The 19,071-nt window shown below is 35.2% G+C and overlaps 1 protein-coding gene across 1 annotated transcript; it reads right to left on the minus strand.

The window, feature by feature from the left end:
- Nucleotides 1-1,703: 1,703 nt before the first annotated feature.
- Nucleotides 1,704-18,298, minus strand: LOC101890448 (calreticulin). The gene is made up of 4 exons (XM_059122812.1): nucleotides 18,081-18,298; nucleotides 17,915-18,019; nucleotides 17,389-17,861; nucleotides 1,704-2,283 (listed from the first exon to the last, which is right to left on the minus strand). Exons 1-4 carry the CDS (start codon nucleotides 18,169-18,171, stop codon nucleotides 1,756-1,758), a joined length of 1,197 nt encoding a protein of 398 aa, XP_058978795.1. The 5' UTR covers nucleotides 18,172-18,298; the 3' UTR covers nucleotides 1,704-1,755.
- Nucleotides 18,299-19,071: the final 773 nt, after the last annotated feature.

The raw sequence follows: 19,071 nt of genomic DNA on the forward strand, positions 1-19,071 counted from the left end.
ACACTTTTTGTAATAAAGAATTTCTTTGGAATGCTAACATATTTCTGGTATTTCTAACGGTCCACCCAAAATTTTCACATATCGTGGTTATTGACGAAACAGTCCAAATTGTCAGTCCTTATTTAAAAAAACCTTACAAATTTTCCTAACAAAAACACGGGTTTTGCCTCCAGTAATGAGGTGTAAATGAAAATGAGTGCTACTTTAATTCACGTAAACAACACTATATACTTACATTGTTGTATTGTGTGAATATTCTGTTATTGAATGAGATTCATATCTCTGCCCACATACTGTAATTTTAAAAGAACACTATATGTAGGTAGAAAATAGGCAAACAATATTTTCCTTTTATTTATGACCAAACATTTATGATAGACGCCAATAAATTGGGATTGTCCAGTATATTTTCTATTTTGATGTCTATGGATATTTTGTTATTGAATGAGAGTCACATCTTACCTCATCTAATAATGATAAGAATATTTTTTAATTATTGATTTGGTATTAAATTTTATATTTACGTGGTGTTTGTTACTTTAAAATTACAGCACACACTAAAACATATACTCACCGTCGAAAGTAACACACACACACTCTCTCAGTTTAAGCACACGTACACAAGTGACACACAATTTGACGATGACACGGCTCGATGTCATCGTCGACACCCTGCATTTATGGAGAACACCATGCAAATATTCGAGTCAGGCATGACACGATCGAACCTTAGACAATGGCACACATGAATTAAAATGGGGGATGTTGTTGGTTGCCATTGCCTATCAAATACATAGCGCATGATTGAGTAGACAAAGTCAGTGTGTCGAAAAAAGCATAATTCATACAATTCGTCTTGTGCAGGCCTTTAGAACAAACACGCCATAAATATAAAATGCAGTACCAAACTAATAATTAAAAATTATTCTTTAAAATGACGTAGTATAATGCCCTTTTAAAATTTTAGATGAGGACAGATATGATTCTCATTCAATAACAAAATATGCATAGATATCAACAGAAATATGTCACATTTGCAGCCCTTTAGTTGATAATACCCCCAACCGAGGTCATCAATAATTATACCATAAATGCCGTCCACGTTCTCTTACCATTTCCATTGAGTTTCTATGAGCATTTAATGATGGAACTTTGACAGACCTTGACCGGTGCCTTCTTTAATCTTGGAACCTGTATATATGCACATACCGTCCAAAGGAGGTTCACTAGCAGATCAACCAGCCCAGTCTCCATCCGGTATCGTCACCTTGAGCTAAAATATTCCGACACGTTTATTGTTAAATTTAAAGTTTAACCCACAAGTCCAATGATCAATGAGCTGGTGTGGTACGGATCATGGTGACTACGCGATCGCGATTCGAACATCAACCAATATACATGTGTGGATGTGTACAATCTCTTTTCTTTACTTGCACACATATTTGTTTACGAAGGAACGTAACAAAGACACATACTATTCAAGTTCATACATGTTGAATTGAATTAGACACATCGACACAAATAATGTTTTGTAGCAATTTTTGTCAATTAAATTTGTTAAAATTTTATCACAAAAAAATGATTTTTTGCATCAGTGTGCAATTAATATTCTGGCCCACAACTATATTTGAGTAAGTTCCTTTCGCTATAAAGTCGCTGAAAAATATTTTCTGGCTTTCATATTAATTAAAAACAAATTAACATTGCATGAATATTATTTCAAACTCATTTAATTACTCCAATTTAAAACTATGTCTACAGTTCGTCATGATCATTTCCATTGTCTTCAGATATTTCCTCTTTATCATCGTCATCTTCTGAATCTGAGGACTTTTGTTCATTCTCATCCTTTTTTCTTTGTTCTTCATCCAGTTTTTCCTTCATTTTCCGTTCCCCAGCTTGAGTATTCTTTACATTTGCAGCAATCTCCGTTGCCATTTCAATATCATCGGTAATAAGTATATTATCGAATATGGTACCTGACTTAACTTGCCATAAATCGAACCCGATAGTACAAATTTCCTTTCGAAGGTACAAATTTGAATCTGGGCTATACTCGGGATTGTCTATTTCAGGGTGCTGCCAAGGTCCCTTGTAGTTCGGGTTATCGAGTTGTTTTGGTTGCCATTCTCCTTTATATTCAGGATTGTCCACCATAGGGGGCTCCCACTCACCATCCATTTCATCATCCCAATCTTCCGGTTTAGTAGCATCAGGATCAGGAATATGCTGCGGTTTATCCCAATCTTCTGGTTTTGTATCGTCTGGATCAGGAATTGTTGCCTGAAATGAGGAAACATATTATCTTCACTATCTATATATATATATATATATATATATATATATATATATATATATGTATATTATATATATATATATAATATATATATATAATATATATTATATATAATATATATATATGTATATTATTATATTATCTTCTTGGGGACCTCTCAACACTGGCTCGTACGGCAGCGATATTCTCGGCCGATCGCCTTGGTCGACTTTTATATAGCCTCTTCGGATTAGAAAGAGCCTTACCAGTCGAAATTTTTTCGTATAAACGCTTAATGGTGTTCTTAGAAGGCACACTTCTCACATTTTTTAATGTTTTAAAAGCACGTTGAGTTTTCACAATTGACTTCTTGTAAATTTCAACTATTTCAGAGCGTATTGTATTGGTTCATGGTAAAAATTTGCTTGGGCTGACGCTTCAAACGCGGTATGTCATTAAGCGATGTGACATCTCTGTCAAAAGTTATGGCGTTGCCAGATGGGTCCGTCGAATATGGGCAACCCTGTATTTCTTCTTTTTCATATTTTCAATTAAGGGGATTTTGATATTTTAAGTACAACATGAGGACTCCCTAAGAAGGGAGTTGAATGATTTGATTGAATTTGTCATATTCTTCTAAGATCTACTTTTTTGACGTATGTAAATTGAAACTAAAATATCAATTATATTTTTTTCTTCATTTTGATTGTTAAAATACTATTTTTTTTTTTTGTATATTCTATTAAAACAGTTTTCTAGCCCATAGGGCCATGGACGGTTCCAAAAAATTTTATACATGACTACTCTAATTTACCGTATGAGGACTATTCGAAAAATTTGCGTCAATCCCACTACATTTTGCACCCATGTTTAGCATTTGATTTGACAGTAAAGGTCAAAAGTCGGGTGTATGCTATGCATATTTAGTAGAGCTTCCTGACTATAGAGCTGTTAAAATTTGGAATCAGAGAAAACTAATTTATGGGAGGCATTACATCTAATACTGAATCTTATGCATTGCTAATGCTCTTGATTTCCTACGCTTTAAATGTCTTATACTGTCTGGCAAATCTATGCCTTTATATTGCTGTTAACGTTGGTTTATAAACATATACTCGATGTTCTATACGCTGGGCTTATAAAAATAAGCGTAAATCTTTTGAAATTATTTCGAAGTTGATTTTTTGCAAATTGATGAATATTGTGTTGCTGTTGTTGCATTCATCTGTAATTGCCGTTGCTTTTGATAACTATTTACTTACTGAAGTTGTTGCATACTAACAAAATATCAAATTTAAAAGTTGTGAGGAATTCATTACGAAGACACAAGGCAGCATTTTGTTGATGGCAAATATTTTGATGTTCTGATATCGGTTTAGCCTTTTGATTATATTTGTGCCTCGTGTGAACCCATCCTCAATAAAAAATTGTATTTATTTGTAAAATTGTATTCCTACTTATGTTTACTGATGGCAGGTATGTTACCTATAATGTTGTTTAATGTGAAACCATACTTGCTGATAAAAGCAGAGAGCAGAATAAATTTCCTGTCATGTTCACGTATTTTATTTGTATGTTGTCCTCAAGATATTTAGTGCCCAGAATATACAATTGTACTTTTGAAAGATCTTTTGTAATACGAATTGCACATTTATGAAATTATTTGCCTATTGAACTGAGAATATTTACACCGAATAATAATGCTTTCCGCTTAAAACTTATGAGCCACCTTCGTAGTTCCCGTCATCATATAATTATTTTGCTTAATTTCTGTTTTTAGTACTTTTTACAGTTTTTATCTTTTTTGATATATATGAGTTATGAATATGAATAGAATAAAATATGCCATGATCCTCGATGAGTCGAATAACTAGCTCCTCTAAATAAACAGTGAGCGATGTTTGTCTATAGAAAGCGTTTCTCGGTTTGCAGTCAGGGTACCGACTGTATCCGAATATTTTTGGAGAACTCAAAAATTGTTGTAAACAACACAAAAATCCCAACGACCATGCTACTTCTGCCGATGCAACGACATCGAACCAGTCAAAGAACACGAAATTATGGAGGGGACGACACGATTCTAACGTCCAGAGACGTTATCTCCGAACGCATTTATCAGCAGAGTGGACAGTTATCCGCTCTTCTGAAACTCACTCACATTAACAGGAGGGATCTCTGTCGGCCGATACCGATGCCTTAGTCCTTCAGCAATGCGCCATCGACGTAGGAGAGGGAGACAATACAGTTTGAGATGAATCTCAAGATAGTTAGAAATGTTTGAAAAGAATCGTCCACAACAGGCGAGCTGTTCTCTTAATCAGGTAGCTCTCACACTCCTACCCACTGTTATCAACGAAAAGTTAGATCTACCGATTAGGACTCAGTTAGACCTACCGCTTAGGACTCACATCGGTGGTGGCGGATGCTGACCCCGCGGAGTCCAATCCTCCTGGCAAAGAAGCGCAGGAGACGTAAGGCTAAGAAGACAGAGCTTGTGACGGCTGGAGCCTCGGCGGCTCCAACGGAAACCGAAACCTCTTCATGTTTAGCGTTGAAGAGAGGTCGGTCTATAGAGGAACCACATCCCGATGCCAAGAAGCCACATGCGGCTCAAGCCTCCCAGCCAAATCATACCATTCCTTTTCCGTCGGTCATCAGCCAACTGTGACTAGTCTGGTTCCGGTAGCCCCACATAATCTAAGCCTGGAAAGGGCCACAAGGAAGCAGTCAAATCACAAGTGGCAAGACAAACCGTACGGAAAAGGAAACGCTGCCAAACGATCTACCAGGACAACCAGTAGCGGTCATCGACAAGGCTGAACTAGAATGTAAAATCAGGAAAAGTCGATGGCTACTATTCGAAAATCGTCTGAGAGAGTTGGTCCTTCTAGGTAAAGGGGGCCCTAAAAGGTTACAGTTTGGCAGCGCCACCCTTTACAAACACGTAAAAGTCATCTGCTGTGAAAACGAGGAGCCTAAAGCATTCCTGGTCACCACAGTAGCTGGCCTTTGGCAGGGGTGCTACTTTGCGTCTGTATCCATACTACTTTCCGACAAGGGTGCCACCACCTTCGGTGGACCTGGCACGCGTTCTGACAATACTCGGCAAACGGAACCCCAAACTCAGTACAGACACAGCTTCTTAGCATCATGCAGCTTAATCTGCATAACTGCAAAGCGACTGCTGTCGAACTCTTCCTATCCCTCATGAAAGCTGAAGTAGAAATAGCCCAGTGACTGGGCTAGGGAGTGAGCAGTACCAATAAGCATGAATCTCTCCTTTTCGGATCACCGGACCGGTGAACGGCATAGGCCGCCAACACTTGGCATCGGCGTTGATCTTTCTTGGCGGTGTAGTGTAGTCTTGACATTCAGCTGTATGATTTTAATTTAATTTTTTTGGAGTTTAACAAAGAGTGAAATGTAAACAAATTGATGAACTTATTTTGCATTTTATTTACGAATAGAAGAAGGTTGTTTCATTGGCGACGAGGATAAGATCGGTAATTATGAAATAAACATTAAAGTGTGAAAAGAAAAATGTTTGGTTATTGTTAAGATATATGCAAATTTGATGGTTGAAATGTAAAGTTATTTTTTTTAACTTGAAATATTTAATTGCATTTAAATTGTGCTTAATTAGATGCTGAGACAGGGACTGTTTATCAGTCTTATGTTATTATCTTGCGAAGCAAGCGGCAGTTTGGCCAGAAAGGACATTTTAAGTATCTTGTTCTTTATGACCAGGCAAGAGCATTTTGCGATGTAAAATAGTAATCTAGCAAAGGCTAGAGACAGTTGACCATATTATAAACTAGCTTGAAAATGCTAGATGTAGTTTGCCATATAAAAATTTAGCTAGCAAATGCTAGAGGCGGGTTGCAATGAGTAACATCTAAGTAAAACCAGGGCCGGATGGCGTACATATGAAATTAAAAATGAGAATGGAAAAACTTGATGTAGAAAACGATAAATAAGTTTATTAAAATGTTGAGTTGACTTGCTAGTTGTAAATTGTTTTAATTTATTAGAGAACTGATAAAATATGGCTGAAAACTTGAAACCGTTTCTTCGTTCAGCAATTGAAAAACCACTCAATCTGCCTAATCTAGCATGGGTCCCAGGAGAAAATATTGTAGATTATGTACCAGTATCTTCTATAGAACTTTCTACTGAGATGTCATCTTTTTGAGCAATGTTTTTATCAAATAAATTCTATCTATAATGCAAAAGGTAAATTATTAGATTTAATTTTTTCTTCATCCTTAACTTCTTCTGTGTGCAGAATCCCTCCTTTCTCAGAGCCAGAGGATATGTATCATCCTACTCTTATGGTAGCCATTGAACTTAGTAACATTCAAAAAAAACATAATTCATCTCAAAAAAGTCGCGTAAGTTAAACTTTGGCAAGACTAACGTTGATCTGTTGCGTTCTACATTGTCCAATATAAATTGGTGTTTTGAAGGTAATTTGGACTTTCGTATTTCAAGCTTTTATAAAATAATTAACAGTGAATGAACTTAATCATTTTCCTCATATTATTCTCACATCAGATGAAGTGTTGAAAGGTCTACTGTTATTGAAATGTTCCAACTCACCGGGTCCAGATGGTGTACCGTCTTTCATTTTAAAGGCATGTGCACATGAACTATATCTTCCTCTAACAAGTATTTTTAATACTTCGTTAACCCTAGGGTATTTTCCTCTTATTTGGCGTTCGAGCTTTATTATTCCATTGCATAAAGCTGACAGTATATGTGTTATTGAAAATTATAGGGGCATTTCAAAACTAAGTGCAATTCCCAAACTTTTTGAGCGTTTGGTTACACAACGAATAACTCATTTCGTTACATCTATAGTATCACCGCACCAGCATGGTTTTGTTAAAGGAAGATCAACTTTGACAAATTTATTAGATTCTCAAAAAATCTCCAAACTGATATTATATATACTGATTTTAGTAAAGCTTTCGATTTGGTGCATAATTTGTTAATATATAAACTTGACTTAATGGGTTTCTCTACAATTCTCCTAAAATGGATATCGTCTTATTTGCATGACCGTACCCAAAAGGTATCTTTTAATAATACTCTCTCTAAAAGTATTACAGTATTTTCTGGTGTTCCTCAGGGTAGCCATTTAGGTCCACTACTTTTTGTACTTTATTTAAATGACCTTCCATCTATTATTCGCAACTCAAAAATATTAATGTTTGCTGACGATCTTAAACTTTTCTGCACTCTTGATTCCCACAACGAATCGCTTAATCTGCAACAGGACTTGTATTCTCTTGCTCATTGGTGTAGTGTCAATGGAATGTCATTAAATTTAAAAAATTGTCTTATATAGATCTCAGCATATGAACTACAACTATTTCATTGGTTCTTACAAACTGGATAATGTTGACTCGTTTCTTGATCTTGGTGTCATATTAGATAATAAATTACGTTTTAATTTACATATTGAAAAAACAAACTAACATTTCTCGGGCATATTCTTTCTAGTGAAGGCGTCGTGGGTAAGTTTATACCCGATCTGGCAAATCATACAGACCCATTGAGAAGACTTGTGAAAACTGAAATGAAATTTAACTGGACTTCGGATATGAAAATTAATGAAAATTGATTATTTGAAAAAATTGCTGTCCAAAATACCAAAGCTTGTGTTAATAAAGCAAAATCTTTACTAGGATTTATAAAACGTTGGTCAAAGGAATTCGACGATCCTTATGTAACCAAACGCTTATTTATCAGCCTTGTTCGTCCTTGTCCTTTTTATAAAATATATTCAAAAAAGATAGAGTCTGTACAGGTTCAATTTCTTTTGTTTGCTCTGAGAGGTTTAGGATGGAATTCAAATGAACTTCTCCCACCTTATGAGAATCGGCTTAAACTTATCGATCTTCCTACACTAGAGAAAAGGAGATTAATGCTTAGATGTATTTTTATCATAAAACTTTTGCGTGGTCAAATTGATTCTGAGTTTTTAACTGGTGAAATTAAATTCAATGTCCCCTCGCGAAATACGCGTTATTACATACCACCATACCATTAGCAAAATCGAACTATGAAATAAATAATCCTCTCCGAAGTTTATGTGCTGATTATAATAAATTATACAACACGATTTCTTTGTGTGAACCCTTGCATGTCATAAAAAACTCTATCCTACGTTCTTAGTTTATAAAATAGTTGCCAGACTTCGTTTCTGTGATTTAGTATTTGTATTGTTTAGTTTTACTGTAGTTTAGTTTAGATACTTTAATTATTTTAATAGTTAAACCGGCTGATGTTCTAATGTAGCCGGTTTCCCAAGTCTACTAACCCCCTATAATCCGGACTATGGGGTGTACGTGCTCCCTACGTTATGGGGAGGTGGCCCTCTCGGTCGGCAGGGGCGGGAAAGTGAGGCGTTGGGAACGATCGAAAAAAAAAAAAGATCCGTATGGGAAAAATGGTTCAGATCTTTCCAAATATACATAGATTCTGAGCAAATAACCTCGAGTCTAAAGAAGAGAAATAAATTATTACACATTGGTGGACCTCAATTACAAGAAGTAGCCTATTCAATATCTGGTGCAATCGAAAATCTGATGAAAAAAAGAATGACGTTTTTAAAATTTTAGTTGAAAGTTGAACAACCAAATCCAGAAACGAAAATGAGACACAAAAGACAGCCATAGCATTGCAGGAGAAATAACCACACACCAAACTTTGAGAATATTAAAATACTACAAACGGAGAATAACTACAACAGGAGATTGACTTTAGAAATGTTACATATTCATAACCTATCAACAACAAAGAGAATAAACTATAAGAGCGACACCGACAACGCAGCTTATTGCTACCACCGTCTCACACAGAAAAATAGATCGTGCAATATGTAAAACAACTCAGTGCAATATTTACCACAGACGATGATAGTGAATTCTATCGTAGGTTTAAGTAAAACTTGACACTTTTATAGATATTTTACATGTAAGCAATATATTTATTTTCTGTATATTTTTCTGTTTGTCTTTTATTGTTTTGTTAAATAATTTAATGCTGTGATAACATGAAATATAAAAATCAAAATGTATTTTTGTAGATCTCCCTGAAGATGCAATGTAACCCATTGCGAAATATCGGATTTTAATAAAGAAAAAAACCCAGACCTAAAGCTCAAAGAAACATTTATTTATTGAACAACCACTTTACACCGAAACGAAATTCTATATTTGAAAGGCGCATATTTCGCAACATAAATGTCACTGAAGGAGAAACATTTAACCAATTTTTTTAAGATTGCGCCAACAAATGGCTAAATGTATGTTTGTGTCGACAAAGTGTGAAATTGAGAATATTTGCATGATCGATAAGATAATTGATGAATGGGGTCCGTTAGATTTAAAACGAAAGTTACTTGAAAAGGAGTACGACTTGGATGAAATCATACAATTGTGTCAGGTCGATGAACAGATTAAGAAGCAGTCACAATCTATGCAACCAAGTGGCAATTAGGATTCAGTTAATAAAATGATGCTCGAAAATGTAGGACAAATTTTAAACGTTATTATCCATCGAATAAATTATGGGACGTAAAGCGAAAAAGAACTGATGTTCGCAATGTTGACAACTCAAGTAACTGTACGGATAAAGCGGAAGACAAATGTTTTAAAATTTCAAGTTATCACGAAATGGATGAAACTATTTTATGTCACATTGCAGGCCAAACTTTTCCTATGAACATTGATTCTGTATCTAAATTCAATTTACTAAGCACTGAAGATTGGGTAAGTCTAATAATAATTTTCGTGCATATGCATCTGATAAATTGCTAAGGGTACTCTGTGTCTTTGAAGCCCCCATTTATATTGGCCACATACCTGAAAAGATTGCTACATTTTATGTAATTGAAAGTGGAAGACAGTCATTATTGGGAAAGGAAAGGCTATAAAACTGAACTGAATAAAGAGCTAACACCGTTTCCAAAATGGAAAAATGTTGTTGCTAAGTTAGCTATTGATACGAACGTTACTCCTGTACAACAACCAGTTCGCCGTATACCAGTTGTTTTAGAGGAAAAGGTTATTTTGAATTTGGAAGATGGTGTTAAGGCTGATATCATTAAACCTGTAGCTGGTCCAAGTCGTTGGATACCTCCTATTGTTTTGGCTTTTAAGGAAAACGACGATATCCGGATGTGTACTGACATGCGGAGGGCGAATAGAGCTATTTTAAGGCAAAATTATCCCCTTCCAACGTTTGAAACTTTTATGACGAAACTCAAAGAAGCAAAGTATTTTACTCGATTAGCCTTAAAGAATGCCTATCATCAAATTGAACTCCATGAATATAGCAGAGAAATCACAACATTCATTACACCTCATGGATTATTTAGATATAAATGTCCTTTATTTGGAGTAAACCCAGCACCTGAAATTTTCCAGAGACTTTTGGAGGAAATTCAGTCAATATGAACCAACGCCATGAATTACATTAATGATGTTATAATTTTTGCACAATCTGAGAAGCAACGTGACATAGTGGTCAAAGAAGTTCTGAACATTTTTCGCGAAAACAACGTGCTGTTAAATAACGACAAATATATTTGGAAAACAAACAAACTAACATTTCTCGGGCATATTCTTTCTAGTGAAGGCGTCGTGGGTAAGTGGGTAAGTTTATACCCGATCTGGCAAATCATACAGACCCATTGAGAAGACTTGTGAAAACTGAAATGAAATTTAACTGGACTTCGGATATGAAAATTAATGAAAATTGATTATTTGAAAAAATTGCTGTCCAAAATACCAAAGCTTTCTTATTTTGATCCAAACAAACGTACACGGTTAATCGCTGATGCGAGTCCTGTGGCATTGGGTGCTGTACTTCTACAATTTGATTAAATAATCCTCAAATAATTTCATTTGCCAGTAAGTCTCTTTCGGATGTCGAAAAGCGCTACTCAGAACTGAAAAAGAGAGTCTAGCTCTTTGGCTGGCCTTGAATTGGAATTGGTTACTGACCACAAGCCTTTGGAAGCTATTTATAAGCCAACGTCAAAGCCTCCAGCACGAATTGAACGATGGTTACTTCGTCTTCAAGCATTTAAATTTAAGGTTGTTTACAAAGCTGGGAAGGAAAATATAGCGGAATCATAATCAAGATTATGCCGCCTGAATAATCCTAGTTCATTTGACTGGAAAGGTGACGAGAATATTCTACATGTGGTATCGATGAGCACTCCTTCTGCGTTATCAATTACGGGAATTTCTGATAAAATCTGTATGGATGAAGACAGTGTGAACGCAGTAATGTGCCTTAATAAAAATACAATGTCTAATGCCACAACAAACTGTTTCATTCCTTTTCGAAATATATATTGGAAATATATATTGGACTGGAAATATAATTCCCAGGATCATAATTCGATGCATCATAATATAAAGCATTTCTCGAGAACAACACTACTAAGAACTGGAGGATTTTCTGATATCGAAACCGAGCTAAGTCCATGATTAGAAAAAAGGGGTACATTCTGTTCAAAGGCCTTTCCTTGAATAAAATTGCTTATGCACTGCAAAGCTCTTGACGCTTTAAATGTCTTATACTGTCTGGCAAACCTATGCCTTTATATTGCTGTTAACGTTGGTTTATAAACATATACTCGGTGTTCTATACGCTGGACTTATAAAAATAAGCGTAAATCTTTTGAAATTACTTCGAAGTTGAATTTTTTTGCCAGATTGATGAATATTGTGTTGCTGTTGTTGGATTCATCTGTAATTGCCGTTGCTTTTGATAACTATTTACTTGCTGAAGTTGTTGCCTGCTAACAAAATATCAAATTTAAAAGTTGTGAGGAATCCATTACGAAGACACAAGGCAGCATTTTATGCAAAGCCTATAAATCTTGGATTCATGACGTTGATGGCAAATATTTTGATGTTCTGATATCGGTTTAGCCTTTTGATTATATCTGTGCCTCGTGTGAACCCATCCTCAATAAAAATTGTATTTATTTGTAAAATTGTATTCCTACTAAAATGATGCGGATCATGTGTACGCGATTCCTTCGAAATGGAATAATAATGCTTTCCGCTTAAAACTTATGAGCCACCTTCGTAGTTCCCGTCATGATATAATTATTTTGCTTAATTTCTGTTTTTAGTACTTTTTACAGTTCTTATCTTTTTTGATATATATGAGTTATGAATATGAATAGAATAAAATATGCCATGATCCTCGATGAGTCGAATAACTAGCTCCTCTAAATAAACAGTGAGCGATGTTTGTCTACAGAAAGCGTTTCTCGGTTTGCAGTCAGGGTACCGACTGTATCCGAATATTTTTTGGAGAACTCAAAAATTGTTGTAAACAACACAAAAATCCCAACGACCATGCTACTTCTGCCGATGCAACGACGTCGAACCAGTCAAATAACACGAAATTATGGAGGGGACGACACGATTCTAACGTCCAGAGACGTTATCTCCGAACGCATTTATCAGCAGAATGGACAGTTATCGGCTCTTCTGAAAAAAAAGAACATTAAGACTCAGTCAGGATAGTATTCCCTCAGGTTGTGGGAATGACTCATCTTGACATCATTATCATCCCATCGTTGGAGAGAGGTGAGACACCCCAAAAAAACACGTGTTGATGCTTCCTTGGCGGTGTAGTGTAGTCTTGACATTCAGCTGTATGATTTTAATTTAATTTTTTTGGAGTTTAACAAAGAGTGAAATGTAAACAAATTGATGAACTTATTTTGCATTTTATTTACGAATAGAAGAAGGTTGTTTCATTGGCGACGAGGATAAGATCGGTAATTATGAAATAAACATTAAAGTGTGAAAAGAAAAATGTTTGGTTATTGTTAAAATATATGCAAATTTGATGGTTGAAATGTGAAGTTATTTTTTTTAACTTGAAATATTAATTGCATTTAAATTGTGCTTAATTAGATGCTGAGACAGGGACTGTTTATCAGTCTTATGTTATTATCTTGCGAAGCAAGCGGCAGTTTGGCCAGAAAGGACATTTTAAGTATCTTGTTATTTATGACCAGGCAAGAGCATTTTGCGATGTAAAATAGTAATCTAGCAAAGGCTAGAGACAGTTGACCGTATTATAAACTAGCTTGAAAATGCTAGATGTAGTTTGCCATATAAAAATTTAGCTAGCAAATGCTAGAGGCGGGTTGCAATGAGTAACATCTAAGTAAAACCAGGGCCGGATGGCGTACATATGAAATTAAAAATGAGAACGGAAAAACTTGATGTAGAAAGCGATAAATAAGTTTATTAAAATGTTGAGTTGACTTGCTAGTTGTAAATTGTTTTAATTTACCTTTTCCTATGAACATTGATTCTGTATCTAAATTCAATTTACTAAGCACTGAAGATTGGGTAAGTCTTATAATAATTTTCGTGCATATGCATCTGATAAATTGCTAAGGGTACTCTGTGTCTTTGAAGCCCCCATTTATATTGGCCACATACCTGAAAAGATTGCTACATTTCATGTAATTGAAAGTGGAAGACAGTCATTATTGGGAAAGGAAAGGCTATAAAACTGAACTGAATGAAGAGCTAACACCGTTCCCAAAATGGAAAAATGTTGTTGTAAAGTTAGCTATTGATACGAACGTTACTCCTGTACAACAACCAGTTCGCCGTATACCAGTTGTTTTAGAGGAAAAGGTTATTTTGAATTTGGAAGATGGTGTTAAGGCTGATATCATTGAACCTGTAGCTGGTCCAAGTCGTTGGATACCTCCTATTGTTTTGGCTTTTAAGGAAAACGACGATATCCGGATGTGTATTGATATGCGGAGGGCGAATAGAGTATTTTAAGGCAAAATTATCCCCTTCCAACGTTTGAAACTTTCATGACGAAACTCAAAGAAGCAAAGTATTTTACTCGATTAGACTTAAAGAATGCCTATCATCAAATTGAACTCCATGAATATAGCAGAGAAATCACAACATTCATTTCACCTCATGGATTATTTAGATATAAATGGCCTTTATTTGGAGTAAACTCAGCACCTGAAATTTTCCAGAGACTTTTGGAGGAAATTCTGTCACTATGAACCAACGCCATGAATTACATTGATGATGTTATAATTTTTGCACAATCTGAGAAGCAACGTGACATAGTGGTCAAAGAAGTTCTGAACATTTTTCGCGAAAACAACGTGCTGTTAAATAACGACAAATATATTTGGAAAACAAACAAACTAACATTTCTCGGGCATATTCTTTCTAGTGAAGGCGTCGTGGGTAAGTGGGTAAGTTTATACCCGATCTGGCAAATCATACAGACCCATTGAGAAGACTTTTGAAAACTGATATGAAATTTAACTGGACTTCGGATATGAAAATTAATGAAAATTGATTATTTGAAAAAATTGTTGTCCAAAATACCAAAGCTTTCTTATTTTGATCCAAACAAACGTACACGGTTAATCGCTGATGCGAGTCCTTGGGTGCTGTACTTCTACAATTTGATGAAATAATCCTCAAATAATTTCATTTGCCAGTAAGTCTCTTTCGGATGTCGAAATGCGCTACTCTCAAACTGAAAAAGCGAGTCTGGCTCTTTGGCTGGCCTTGAATTTGAATTGGTTACTGACCACAAGCCATTGGAAGCTATTTATAAGCCGACGTCAAAGCCTCCAGCACGAATTGAACGATGGTTACTTCGTCCTCAAGCATTTAAATTTAAGGTTGTTTACAAAGCTGGGAAGGAAAATATAGCGGAATCATAATCAAGATTATGCCGCCTGAATAATCCTAGTTCATTTGACTGGAAAGGTGACCAGAATATTCTACATGTGGTATCGATGAGCACTCCTTCTGCGTTATCAATTACGGGAATTTCTGATAAAATCTGTATGGATGAAGACAGTGTGAACGCAGTAATGTGCCTTAATAAAAATACATGGTCTAATGCCCCAACAAACTGTTTCATTCCTTTTCGATATGAATTATCATATTTTGGCAACATTTTATTAAGAGGCAGAAAAATTGTTATTCCAATCGCTTTGCGAAGTAAGGTCATAAAACTATCTCATGAAGGACACCCAGGTGAGTCGGTGATGAAACGTTGGTTAAGATTAAAAGTGTGGTGGCCTCCCATCGATAGAGAAGCTGAGAAGTATGTAAAATCTTGCAAGGATTGCCTTTTGGTATCACAACCAACTCCCCCAACTCCAATGGATAGACATCCGTTTTCAGAAGGCGTGGCATACATTCGAAGGGGTGGCTTACATTAGCAAGTGACTTATTGGGTCCTTTGCCAAATGGACAATATGTTTTGGTCTTTATAGATTATTTTTCACGTTATATGGAATTTAAGCTTATTCGAACTATAATTTATTCGATGAAGAAAATGTTTTGTAGACTCGGTTATCCAAAAAGTATAAGAACTGATAATGGACGGCAGTATATAAGTTCGGAATTCGATCAATATTGCAAGGAAAATGTTATTCAACAGATATTAACCCTAGCTTACTGGCCTCAAGCTAATGGTGAGGTGGAAAATATGAACAAATCTATTGTTAAACGATTGAAAATGGCTCATATGAATAGACTCAACCTGTTGGAAGAACTTCAAAAAATTTTCCATATGTATAACGTGACACCACATAGCATAACTGGTGAGGCCCCAACTAAGCTCATGTTTAATCGGATAATAAGGGATAAAACACCGAGTATCGATGATTTAAAAGATATCCCAGTGGAGTCTGCTGCAAAGGATCAAGAAACCTTTTTTAAGTATAAAGGAAAAATGCGGTCTGACAAAAGAAGAGGGGCGAAGTAGTCTAATATAGATGTGGGTGATAGAGTCGTTTTGAAGAACGTAGTTTTTCCCACATAAGTTGACAACTAATTTCGATACAACTGAGTATAAAGTAACAGCTAGAAATGGAAACATAGTTGAAATAATGAACAATGGGAAAGTCATTCGAAGAAATGTAAGCTACTTGAAGAAAGTTCTATCCGTTTCCGAAAACGAGCCATCTTCTTCAAACTTAAATGTTTTGCCGCATCAATCTACCAACACATCAGCAACACAGGAAAGCAATGGAAGTTCCGGCTCCTAGACCTTGAAGCTTCATCTGAAAAACATTGGAGGGATGTGGCGACCGGCAAAGTCCGCCAACACTTGGCATCGGCGTTGATGCTTCCTTGGCGGTGTAGTGTAGTCTTGACAATCAGCTGTATGAATTTAATTTAATTTTTTTGGAGTTTAACAAAGAGTGAAATGTAAATAAATTGATGAACTTATTTTGATAGAAATAGAGTGCATTTAATTTACGGCTAGAAGCGGGTTGTTACAGCGGACATAAATAAAAGATTTTCGGTTTCAAATACAAGCTAAAATAGTTGAACTATTTTAAACGAATACAGTTATATCTGCAATATATGATCCTCCAAGACATTATATAAGTAAAGATAAATTCACAAAATTTTCCGCATCTCCGCAGCGGTTATCCGATTTTTTGAACCCAAAGTTCGGTAAAAAATCGAAACGTAACCGGGTTTTTTGGAACCGATATGGGTTAAATGAAAGCTTAAGGAAGCACGGGGATTTAAGACTTTCCCCCATGGAAAGGTATAAATTCCGGCTACGCGGCCGAACTGTTACTTAAAACTAATAGTATTCCTTTATATATTACTATTCGTTGATTATTTTTGTTATTTATTTAGTTTTTTTTTTTAGATTAACATAGTTATAGGCTGTTTTTATACTGTTGTATGTTAATAAGATTTTGGCCATGTTGGCTTATTTATATTGAATTGTATGAAATAAATGAAATGAACGCCCTTCGGCCGGGATTTAGGACTTTCTTCTATGGACAGGTGAACATTTCGGGAACACGGACAAAATATTCTTTAACATTTTTAAGTTTTATAGTAATAAAGCGAATATAAATGTCAAATATATGGTAAAAACCCTGATTTTGCCCTAATAAGTACACGCCCTTAAACTAAACATATATGGGAACTGCGCCTTAATATGAATAACTGTTCACTAAGTTTCTATTTATATGCTCTAGTTGAAATGAGGGTGGTTTGACTGGTCCGAACACTACATTAATTATTTTTACTCACCTTATCGTCCCAGTCTTCAGGTTTCTTTGCGCTGGGATCCTTAATTTTTTTGGGTGGCAGAAAATCCCAGTCATCTTCCAAGTTTCCAGATTGAACACTCTCATTGTCGATTAATACTTCATACGTGTTGTCGGGTTTCACAATCAGTGTGTAAAAGTGAGTGTATATATCGTCCTTACAGCGTATATCCTTGTTAATCAAATGATTTTTTCCTTTATAACTAAATATCACATGAACTTTCTTAGTTCCGGGGCCGCATATGTCAGGGCCAAACATAATTTCATAAGGTGATTCTCCATGCATGTCGGTTTGATCGAGAGAACAGTCGAAAAGTTTTACGTATCCTCCACCACAATCAATATTTTGTTCGTGCTTGACCGAAAATTGAACTACTAATGGTTTGTTTTCATTAGAAAACGGAGAAAACTTTCGTGAAATTGCGTAAAATTTGGCATCCTGTGAGGTCTGTATACCTGTAAATAATACGGTTTAGTGAATATAATAATAAATAAAAACGAAAAATTACCTCTGTCAACATCTTGATCGTTGTAAAAACTCCCCGCGCTTAGCACAAATTTCCCAAATTCTTTGCCTGGATGTTTACTATATACCCATGAATTTTTCCACGCGTCTAAAATAATTTTACGTTAATAATAATCTAAAATAATTTTAGACTTTCCTGTTTGTATTACCATCAACAAATTTTTCTTCTAAGAACACCGTACAAATCGCGCATTTTATTAGAATGACAATTAATACCGGCAATAGACCTTTTTTGGCCATCTTTTCCAACGTTTTAAATTTAAGTTATAATTATAAAAATTAAATTGTGTGCAAACGAATTTGTCTTCGTAGAGAATACGATTATCGTGTTTTGACTCTGAAAGTTGGGGTTGAAGTGAGAAAGACACAAAATATGTACAAAAAAATCAACATTGAGCTTCTTACTTAAATCCCAACAACAAAAATCAAAAATCTCTCTTAAGTCCCAACAAGAAAAAAAAAACCTCCTAAAAATTCTCGCAGGTTCGAAGAGGTTTTCTGGACATTATCTTCTTTATGAAACCATAAATTTACAATATTAGCATTGTAAAATATTTATTAGAGTCCAAAGCAGCATTTTGAATTACAACATTTAGCAATTCTGTGAGGAAAATTGATAATTATTTAAAAATAAAAATGCCTTACAAACTCTCAGTACATGTACTCTCAATTAAATCCCAACAACAAAAATAAAAACTCTCACTTAAATTCCAACAACAACATGTACTCTCAACATGTCATTCTATTATTGGTTGAACCGAGTTGGCCAATAAACGTACGACGAGTTAGATAGAAATTCCGAACCATTCCTTTTCCAAACCTTTCCTGAAACTATAATTTCTTTTAAGGGTTGCCAACTACTATATTTATTTTATCCAGCATTTCCTATTACAGTGATACTTAAAATTCGACGTAGTGTACAAAAATATTTCACTTCCTATGGTAAAATGTTTTGTACCATGGGAAAATAATACAGGTAGCCACATCAAAAATTTTGGAATTCCAATGAAAAAGTAATTGCGAATGAAATAGTATTTAACTTAATATATTTATTTTTGAAGTAATTCTTTAATATTGTTGACATATTAATGTTCACAACTGCTGATGCACCTACCTATATGCTTCTACCATGATACGCCC

This window comes from Musca domestica, unplaced genomic scaffold (assembly GCF_030504385.1).
Source record: "Musca domestica strain aabys unplaced genomic scaffold, Musca_domestica.polishedcontigs.V.1.1 21, whole genome shotgun sequence".
Classification (NCBI taxonomy): domain Eukaryota; kingdom Metazoa; phylum Arthropoda; class Insecta; order Diptera; family Muscidae; genus Musca; species Musca domestica.